The sequence below is a fragment of the Vigna angularis genome, chromosome 6, assembly GCF_016808095.1.
Source record: "Vigna angularis cultivar LongXiaoDou No.4 chromosome 6, ASM1680809v1, whole genome shotgun sequence".
NCBI classification, from domain to species: Eukaryota; Viridiplantae; Streptophyta; class Magnoliopsida; order Fabales; family Fabaceae; genus Vigna; species Vigna angularis.
The window spans coordinates 10631227-10642506 of record NC_068975.1 but is presented as its reverse complement, the minus strand read 5'-3'; the positions used below and the strand labels follow the sequence as shown (position 1 = coordinate 10642506).

At 33.6% G+C, this 11280-nt stretch overlaps 1 protein-coding gene across 1 annotated transcript; it reads left to right on the top strand.

Moving 5' to 3' along the window:
• Nucleotides 1–591: 591 nt before the first annotated feature.
• LOC108344093 (AT-hook motif nuclear-localized protein 17) lies at nt 592–1125 on the top strand. Its single transcript, XM_017582561.1, has one exon. The coding sequence runs from the start codon at nt 592–594 to the stop codon at nt 1123–1125; it is 534 nt and encodes a 177-aa protein (XP_017438050.1).
• Nucleotides 1126–11280: the final 10155 nt, after the last annotated feature.

Here is an 11280-nt window from a genome sequence, read left to right as displayed (position 1 = left end):
AAAAGTCCCTTCTGATATTTAAAATACATTTGAAGTTTAGAAATTTACTTTGGTATTGGCTACGCTAATAATCAATGATTTTGAAATGCTTTTGACCAAATTAAATAATATATATACATTAATAACTAATAAATAAAATAATGACTAGCATTATTTATAAGGACAAATAATTTCCATTTAACATTATTTAACCGATAGATTTTTATAAATTATTTTAATACTTTTGTCTCATCCAACTTTAAATTATATTAACCATTTATGAATAAAACTATTCAAGATTTAAAATCTTTTGTTGCATTGTGCATTAAAGTGACCTACTTTCAAAACCTCTTTATGCCACGCTCTCTCCTCTCATTACACCATTCTCAAAACGTCCCTTGATGAGATAACACCTTCGTTCTCAATATCTTTCACTTTCTGTTTCTTTTAAAATATAAAATCTTTTTCTTTGAAAATACAAAAGTCAACTTTATTAAGACTATTTTATCCATATAAAAGTTATCAAATAAAACGATATTAAAAAACTTTTTTCGACTATAAATCCTGCCACAAACAGAGTTTCACACCATCACAACAACATCCAACACTACCATGAAGAAATCCACAAGGAAGCCTGTGGGAAGGCCCCCAGGCTCCAAGAACAAGTCAAGCTCCAGCACTCAACCAGTGTCCCAACCTCTGGAGCCCTCCATGAAGGTCTTTTCTTTTAGGGTACCCCCAAACAGGGACATCATGGAGTTCATCTTGAACATTGCTCATAATGGTCATGTCAGTGTGGCCATCATTAGTGCCTCTGGCACAGTCAACAATGTGACACTTCACAACTCAACCATGCAGCATGGTCCCTTCACTTTGCTCTCCCTTGCTGGTTCCTACTTATACAACAACCTCTATACCCTTTACCCTGGAGCCACCCCTCCCTTTCCCCTATCTTTCACCATCAACCTCTCAACGCCTAATGGCCACATATTCGGAGGTGTCATTAGTGGTAGCGTCATTGCCCGTCAAGATGTTAAACTCACCGTCTCCACCTTCAAGAACAGTGGTATCCTCAAGTTTCCTCCAGATCTCGATAACAATAAAAACAATAACAACAACACTACCACCAACAACAACACTGAATGATGTCGAAGTGACTACATAGGAACGATGACAACAAAAACATGAACTCAAGGAAGATCTTGTTTTGTTGTAGTGTGTCCAGTGGAATTAGACGATGGTTCTCTGTAATTTATTTCCGTGTGTTGTTTTTTTGGGTCAAAAGTTAGGCACTAATTATTTGTATCAGTTTAATTATCTGTTCTAAATGATTTTTTTTTTATTAGTATATTTCTTTCTTTTAATTTCATTTAATTCTCTTTCTGTGATTTCTGTGTAAAGATCTTCTGTAGAGGTGACAGTTCAGAATTTTTTATGAAGGTTAGGTGTGGAATTAGTGATGGAAACATAGTGTTTCTGATAGAAGAATCAAGAGTGATGATGCAATGATGATAAATAACGGAAGATATGGTACCCATAAATATCATTGGAACTCCGATGATGGTTACAATTTGTGTCATTATAGCTAAAATCGAAATTTTAAAAATCGTAACATCTTATTATTTTAAGGGCAATATAATAACACATTTTTTTTATAACATTTTGACTGATGTTATTTTTTTATTAAATTAGAATATTATCAAGCAATAAATAAATAATAAACTAATGAAAAAATACCATATGTACTGTATTCAAATGTTGTTAAAAGATCTAAGTTAAAATATATTTTTTCTACATTTTATGAGTCTTTCAGTTTTCTAACTATAATTTTAATTTTAACTACTCAATTTATTTATCATACTGCATGTATTTTCTTGAAAAAATTGTTTAATATGATTTTTCAAAAAGTGGAGAAACTAAATTAGTATATATTTAATTTAGAGAAGAAAATAAATTTTTGAAAATTATGATATATTTAAGTCAAATATTTATACTATCGAACTCTATGTAAAAAGGAGTTTAGAAATTGTAGTCCCACGTACGTGAATTTCGTTGATTAATCATTAACTCATTTTTTTTATATACTTTTAGTGAATTTTAAATATCTTTAATATGTTTTTGACCTTTAAAAATTTCGAGTTTCTGGAAGATGAAAGGTTCTATGGTGGTTTTTCAGAAGTTTTGTTAAGGCCTCGGAGCTCAATACTGTAGGCTTCTATGTGTGAGACTGTTGAATTATATTTAAAGTGATGACATACTATTTATTATATCTTTAATCCTCCATCAATGTGACTCGTCTTTTTTATTAAATCTTTAATTCTTTAACTTTTTCATGTGTTCCGTATTTAATACCTTATTAATTATTACTTTATTATTTCTAGAAGAAGACTTATTAATTATATTATTTAATAATATTATTCAAATAAATACAAATCTATCTGGGTAAAATTTATGTATAAAAGATTATTTTGTAATAGTCAAATTGCATCATATAATTTATTTTATGTCAAATTCATATGTAATGTAATTGGTTTAAAACAACAAGGCATATATTAGATAAATATTGACTAACGTATCACGTAATAGAGAGTACAATGTCCAAGATTTAGATTAATTTGACATTTTCAACATAAAATAACCAACTTTTATGTTAATTATGATCATAATCTATGCAAATAACAATTGTATGTGTAATTTATAAAAACATGTGAAATTATTTTTTAAGGAATATAAACAGGTGAAAAAGATTTTATGTTTGTTTTACTTTATTAAGGTTTCATGGACTTGATTAAATTATTTTAAATGTGTTTAAAAAATAGAACAATATGTTTTTTTAATTAATTAAAACGGGAAGAAAAATATGACTTTAACTGGTCTCAAAATATAATCAATTATCTTCTTAGATAAGCTATTAAAATTGTTTTAAGTTGTTTTATGAAATAAATGAAAAGTTACAAAAACTTATTAACACATGCATTAACAGATTTAATCAGAGGGTCTTTTATCTGATTTACAAAATTTTATTAAGAATAGATAATCAAATTTATTTACATCAATTGTTAATTAATATATTTGCAAAACTTTATAAATAAAACCTTTGATTCATTTTTTACATAATATGATACTACTTTAAAAAATAAATTCATAAACCTTCATTGAAATCATTTAAGCTATTTTTATTTGTTAAAAGAGTAGTTATGAGATTGTTAAATAATTTTCTCAAAGGTTGTGTTTTATTCCTCGGATACTCTTGTGTTGCTTGTGCTACGTTTTTTTCTAGTAATATCTTCTTTCTTTTTAAGTTGCTAGATTGCAATTTATATATAATTAAATGAGTAAGAGTTGATTTAGTTTATTTTCTCTTCACTAATGCAAAATATACTTGTTACAGTGACTTTTTATACTTGATGAAATCTATCAGGTATAAAAAGTGGCGCACTAGTAGTTTGTTAAATAAAAAACCTTCTTTATACCAGTTGCACTGAAAATAGGTGTAAAATATAACACGGTGTAGCAAAGATGTAATAAAGGATAAAAATTTCTATATCGGTTACACTCACAATAGGTATAGAAAGTAATTTTTCATTACTAGTTACACATGCAGCAGGTATAAAAGTTATGCGGTGGCAGATACGTAAATATTGGAAACTTTTTCTATATCGGTTAGACATTATAACTGATATAGAAATTTTGATTAAAAAAATATTATCAGATAATTAGAGAGAACCTTAGAACCAAACTCTTACTCTTAATATCTTGTCTCCGTGTTGAGACCATTGTCGCTACAATCATGGCAAACATCATGGTAATGAAGGAGATCGAAGACATGGCACTGTGTCTTGGCGTTGATCTCTCCACTCTTGATCTTGATTCCATTCGTCTTCCTCTCGGCAGAACTTGAGGAATTGTCAAGTGTCTATTTCGTGTTTTCTAATTTATTTTGTTATGGCCACTGACCTGAAGCCCTAGGTAATAGTGTTCTTACAGTTCTTTTTTCTTGCATCGTTTAGTGATTATGAGGAAGTTTACCAGGAGGATAACCTTGAGTTGGATTCCATATTTAGTAACATAATTGTTGTGACAACCTCCATGTCGTTCTGAGGAAGAAGTTTGAAAGTCTTGAAGCAGTGGTTCATAAAATTTATAGTCAGATTGGTGTTATAAAAGAGGATGATCTCTGATAACAATTGAATTTACCGTTATTTGTGATGCTATTTTTGATACTAAAATAACTCTTTTTGACTTTGAAGCTTGCTTAAAATCTTGTTTTAGTTGAATTTGATAAATAAGTGAAGAGAAGTTTGATAACGGTTGAAAATACTGTTATTTGTGATTCAATTTTGATATTAAATCAACCCTTTTTTACTTAGAAGCTTGCTTGAACTCATGTTTTTAGTATAGTTTTGTGAATAAGTGAGCAGAGGGTATACTTGATGATTTTATCACTAAATTCCCTCTATTTTGTAGGTTATTGGAATGATTTAAAAGAGGAGTTAAAGTACCAAGGAGTTTGAATGCAGAAAAAGAGAAAAAGACAAAGTGTAGAAAAGTCAAGTTGGGGCTGAGCGCCAGAAAGGGGGGTTGAGCGCCAGTTTTCTCGCAAGCTCGCCTGAGCGCCCTTAGTAGGGGTGCTGAGTGGTGTCAACGTTGGCCCATGATCCAATTCAGCCCTATTTAAGGATTTTCACGACCTAGAGGGAGTATCTTTTAACAGAATTAACACAAATTCAGATTTTCTCCAACTCTTTGGAGGCATAAGTGGATGCGAAAGCTCTCCTCTTCGGCTTTTAGGGTTTATCTTTCATTCTCATTCCATTGTTCATTTAGTTTCCCCATGACAAGGGGGAACTAAATTCAATTTGTTGTTGGAGGATGATGTATAGTGAACTCTCATGTATTTGAATTGGTTTTAATTATATATGCTTCTTTCATAAATTGTTAGGGATTTTCTCCTTTGCTCTATGCTTGTTATGTTTTGATCGTTCATGGCATGATTTAAAGGTCTTCTTTGTTATTGGGAAATACCTAGAAACCACGATATGGAGAATTTCTCCCAAAAGCAGTATTACTCAGGGATGAAGGTATGAGTTTTGATCATCTTAAGCTTCTAATCGTAATGCAGAATTAATTATTAGGGATGCAAGAGATTGTGGTCTAATAATTAAGGATAGGCTTTCTTCGCCGAGTGATCGAGTTTTAAGTAATTTAGAATGTGATGTTAACAATTGAATGAAAAAGATGAATTCTTATATGCATGAGAGTAAACTAGGTGAAATCTATACCTCAACAATAGAACCATCTCATAATTTCAATATCAGTCATTCACCTTTGTGTTTTCTTCAATTGATCAAAAGTACATTCATATTTACTTTCTTGTTTTTTGCATACAAAACCTTAAATTGTTCTTCAAAAGTCTTAATTAGTTGAGTAATCGCATGACTGTTTAGTGTCGTGAGTCTTTTGGGATACGATACTTGGTCTTACCATTTTATATTACTTGATACAATTCGGTACACAACTAAATGGGAAAAAACCATATAAATAGGGACAACCTGTGTTCTGTTATTTTTATGTTCTATTTAAGGACTTGGACGTCCTAGCGATTGTATCTTTTGATGGCTTAAGCATAGAAACACACTTTTCACCCCTTAGGGGTAGATTTGGGGATGTGACAGCTCTTCTTTTCCTTGAGGGTAGATTTGGGGATGTGACAACTCTCCTCTTCTCTTTCTAGGGTTTTTCTACCTCTTTCATTCTTTTATTGTTCATTTAGTTTCTCCATGATGATGGGGAACTAAACCGTATTTGTTGTTGGGGAATGATGTAACCTTTGTAAACTCTCATGTATTGAATTGATTCTTGATTATATATGCTTCTTTCATTAATTGTTAGGGAAATTCTTCTTCGCGTATTACTTGCTTTGTTTAACTCATTCATTAGCATGATGTATGATTTGCATGAGTACCGAAAGGTATCTTACAATTCAAATTCTGGAGAATTATTCCCAGAAGCAGTATTGCTAAGGAATGGGGGTGTGAGTTCTAGTTGTCTTAAGCTTATGATCTTTTCAGAATTAATTATTAGAAATGCTAGGAATCGTATGAACTAATAATTAAGAATAGACTTTCTTCGCCGAGGAATCAGGTTTTAAGTATTTTAGATAGTGACATTGGCATTAATGAAGAAGTAGAATTTGTATATACATGAGAGTAAACTTGGTGAAATCTAAACTCCAACAACATATTCATCTCATATTATCAACTTCATCCATCCATTCTAGTGTTTAGCCTCAATTGATCAAATTGCATTTATGTTTATTTTTATTGCATTTGCATTCAAAACCCCAAAAATTGTTCTTCTTAAGTCTGTTAGCAAAATGATGAAGATGAAATTTTGATGATGCTCAAATCAAGTCAAGAACAACCATGAATCATGAAGAATGATCTTTGAAGACTTGTAACCTTTTGTAATAATTGTATGAACATAGGAAAATTAATAGTTTCATGTATGTATTCAAAAGTGATGTAAAAAATAAACCAGAAGCAAAAATAGTGCAGTGCTAATCGATTAACAAGAGGTGCTAATCGATTAGCGTTAATCGATTAACAGAGGGTGTTAATCGATTGTTCCAGAGAGCCATGGAGAAGCGAGACAGTGCAGTGCTAATCGATTAACAGATGGTGTTAATCGATTAGCGTTAATCGATTAACAAGGCCTGTTAATCGATTAACATAGTGAACGTTTGAAAAACTAGCCGTTTTTAGAGCCGTTGAAGTATCCGTTGGGTTGTTAATCGATTAACCACTGTAGCTAATCGATTAACACTGTCAGAAAAGTTGAAAACGAAAAATGGAGGAGCCTTTGGATGAGTCTATAAATAGACTCTCATTTTCTCTCAAGAAAACCAACTACTCTTCCCTTGTGCTCATATACTCAGAAACTCTTGAGAATTGTGTGCTCTTGCTCAGCTAAGGAAACTCTGTCTGTAGAGTTGGTGAAATACTGCTACGGTGATAGAGGAATAGCTGGTTCATCCTTGGTGCATCTAAGGAAGTGTTTGGAAGAGGAATTCATCCTTCGTGAAGTATTCGGAGGAAGTGTTTCATCCTTTGTGAAGACTCAAAGGAGGTGTTGTTTCATCTCTTGTGGCATCAAGAGAGGTGTTTTCTAAACTCTTACAAATTGTATCTGTGTGATTGTAGTTTGTAATAGTTTTGTGATTAGTGAAGTGTTTATCTTGTTTTGAGATAAGCGACTGGACGTAGGATTGGTAAGATCCGAACCAGGATAAAATCATCTGTGCAAATTTCTCTCAACCTTACTCTTGCTTTATTTGTCTTTATTAATTGCTAAGTAAGTTTATTTTAGTAGAAATTTTAAGGCACACGTTTTTAGTAAGAACCAATTCACCCCCCTTCTTGGTTTGTTATTCCACGCTAACCATTCTGCTGCAGCCGCTCCTGACAAAGTCTTAATTAGTTGAGTAATCACATAACTGTTTAGTGTCGTGAGTCCTTTGGGAAGCGATAATGGTAAGACCAAGTATCGTTTCCCAAGAGATTCACGGCACTAAACAGTTATGTGATTACTCAACTAATTAAGACTCTAAAGAAAATATTTTGGGGTTTTTGAATGTAAATGCAATAAAATAAACATGAATGCAATTTGATGAATTGAGGTTAAACACAAGATAGAGTGCATGAAGTTGATGATATTGTTGTTGGGTTTAGATTTCACCTAATTTACTCTCATGCATTTATGAATTCGTCTTTCTTTTCATTAATGTTAATGTCACTCTCTAAATTACCTTAAACCCGATGTCTCGATGAAGAAAGCCTATCCTTAATTCTGAGTTCATACAATTCCTAGCATCCCTAATAATTAATTCTGAAGCACAAAAGCTTAAAGGCAACCAACCCTCATATCCCTATGTCTAGGCAATACTGCTTTTGGGAGAATTTCCCCAGTTCTAGATTTCCCCGTATGTGTCCATGTCGGCAAAATCAATAATCATGACATCGAATTACTTAAACAATGCATGCTTTGAGCAAAGAGGAAAAACCCTGACAATTAATGAAAGAAAGCATGTATCTTATAAAAGATCTTGAAGAACAAATTCAATACATGAGAGTTTAAGAAGGTTACATCTTTCCCAACAACAATAAGGTTTAGCCCTCCATCGTCATGGAAGAACTAGATGAATAATGGAATGAAAGAATGAAAGAGATAGAAAAACCTGAAAAAGATAAGAGGAGAGCCGTCACCATCCCCAAATCTACCCCCAAGGGGTGAAAAGTGTGTTTCTCTGCTTAAGCCATCAAAAGATACTAACCCTAGGAAGACTAAAGCCTTATATAAACTTCTAAATATTACAGAAAATTAAGCCCATAAGAATAACAGAAAATGGGTCCAAGCCCAAAATAGATCATAAAAATTACAGAAAAGTGAGCTCAAGCCCATAAAAGTGGCGCTTAGCGGTAAATACCGCTCAGCGGCAACAACACGTCTTCTATTCTGCCCCTCAGCTGCATTTTTACCCCTCAACGGTGCCAACAGGTCCTTGAAAGTGCCGCTCAGCGGTAATTGGCGCTCAGCGGTACTTGCGGCTTCTCTTCTTTTGCACTTTTTGTGTCCTTTTCTGATTCCATCTCTATCCTACTTCACTTATTTCATCAAATTCATCTCAAAATCCTGCAAAAACAAGAGAATTAAGCATAAAACTTGTCCAACTCTCTTATTTCCAAAAACATAAGCAAAAGCATGATTCCAAGCTAGTTTCTAGTCATAAAGGGTTTTTTTTATATCAATTTTAAGTATAAAAATAATAGTTTTTCAACTGTTATCAATATTTCAATTAACCGTAAGGAGGACTGTAATGCCATTATAACTAGAAGTGGTAAGATGTTAGATGAGAGAAAATTTGAGAGAAAAGAAAAAGCTAAGTTGAATGAAGTAGAAGAAGATAATGAAGAGAGAAAAGAAAGGGTAAGAAAAGAGAAAGATAAGGGGAAGGAAAAAGAAAAAGAGAGAAAAAAAGAAAAGATCATTGAGAAGCCCCTCCCTTATCCCAAAAGTCGTTCAAAGATTGAAAAAGCGAAGTAATATGGGCGTTTTTGTTAACACTCTAGCAAGTGTACCGAATCGTATCAAGTAATAATAATTGGTAAGACCAAGTATTGTTTCCCAAGACCCTTATGGCCTAGACATTCATGTGGTTTCTTGATTAATTAAGACTTGTAAACAAAATCATGGTGTTTATAATGCAGAAAATAAATATGAATGCAAGTGTTGATCAATTGACTTGAAGAATGTACAGGTGATTGGTGTATAAAATATGGAATGATTATGTTGTTTGGTTTTCCGACTTATCCTATCCACTCTCATGTATTTATGAATTCATCTTCTTCAATAATGTTAATGCCACTTTCTAATTTACCTTAAACCCAACTTCTCGGTGAAGAAAGCCTACTCTTAATTACTAGATCACAATGTCTTGTATCCCCAACAATTAATTATGGATTACATTCGCACAGAAGCTTAAAGGCAACCAACCCTCCTATCCCTATGCAATTGAATGAATTAAACAAACCATGCATAGAGCGTAGAGGAAAAACCCTAACAATTAATGAAGTAAAACATTTATAATATAAATCAATTCAATACATGAGAGTTTCAAAGGATTACATCGTTTCCCCAAAAACAATACAGGTTTAGTTCACCACAGACATGGTGAAACTACATGAAAATATGGAAAAGAATGAAAGATAAAACCCTAAAACTTGAAGATTGGAGCTTCCGCATCCAAAATCCGCCTCCGAAGGATGAAAAGAGTGTTTTTACGCCTCTTTCTGTCCAAAAATATCAACCTTAGGTCGTCCAAAACCTTAAATACTTCATAAAACAGGTCCAAGCCCACGTCGTCGGCGCTTAGCGCCCAAAAAGGGCGCCCATCGGTGGTTGCGGCACTAAATTGACGCTCAGCGGTGGCGCTCAGGCATGAAACAATGGTTGCACCTCTAGTTAGCGCCTAACGGTGGCGCTTAGGCGTGAAACAGTGGTTGCATCTCTAAATTTGCGCTCAGCGCCCCAAAATGACGCTCAGCCCTGTCTGCGATTCTTCTATGTGCTACTTTTCTCGGCTTTCTTGACTCCAACTCCTTGCTACTTCAACTTCTTCATCCAATTCATCTTAATTTCTGTCAAAACAAGGAAAACCAAGCATAAAATTAATAATACCACCTTCAACTCTCTTATTCTCACAACTTAAGCAAAAGCATGATTTCACACTAGTTTCTAAGTCATAAAGGGTGTTTTTAATGTCAAAATTAAATATCAAAATAACGGTATTTCAACCGTTATTAGTTTCACGGAGAACTTCAAGCAATTGGAGATTACTATGCCCTTGACCGAAGCACTGCAGCAAATCCCTGCTTATGCGAACCACATGAAGTAATTCCTCAAAAAGATGAAATATCTAGATGAGGAAACAATTGAAGTGTAGGGTAATTATAGTGCCATATTGCAGAAGACACTACCTCCCAAATTCAAAGATTTGGGTATCCCTTGCACCATTGGGAATTATGATATAGGGAAGGCTCTAGTTGACATAAGAGCTAGTATCAATCTAATGCCCTTATTTATGCTTAAGAAGATTGGTGGTTTGGAGGTCAAACCTACAAAAGCAATCTTGCAAATGGCAGATAGGTCCATTAAGCATCCTTATGGTGTGGTAGAAGACGTGGTGGTGAAACTTGATAAACTCAAATTTCTGGTGGACTTTGTAGTGATGGAGATGGAGGAAAATGTAGAGATATCGCTCATCCTTGGAAGGCCATTCATGAAGACAGCTAAAGTTGTCATTCATGTGGATAATGGAGTTATAATGTTGAAAGACCAAGATGAAGAGGTGACTTTCAATGTCTTTGAAGCTGGGCAGCTAATACAAGTAACAAAGACTAGTCCTAAAGCTAAAGACGAAGTTCTATCAGTGACTAGTCTACCTGATAAAGCTGCCAAGACGGTCAAGAGAAATCATAGTTGTTGTTTTCCAAGGCTGAAGGAAGATGATAGAGATAAGGAAGAAAAACTCGTTCACCATGACTCTATGATGGAAAATAATGAACCCTGCCTCGGCAAACTAGTGAAATTCAAGAACAGGTTATGGGTTATCAAGGATATAAAGGCAAATGGAGTTCTTGAGATTGAGGCTCCTTACTCTAGAAGAAGTCAATTTTATGGGTAATCAGGGCCGCCCAAGTAACTACAACCAAGGGTGGAAACCTCACCCAAGCATAGGTCAAG

Coding starts and splice junctions, on each gene's coding strand:
- LOC108344093 (XM_017582561.1), top strand. CDS start 592: ATGAAGAAATCCACAAGGAAGCCTGTGGGAAGGCCCCCAGGCTCCAAG.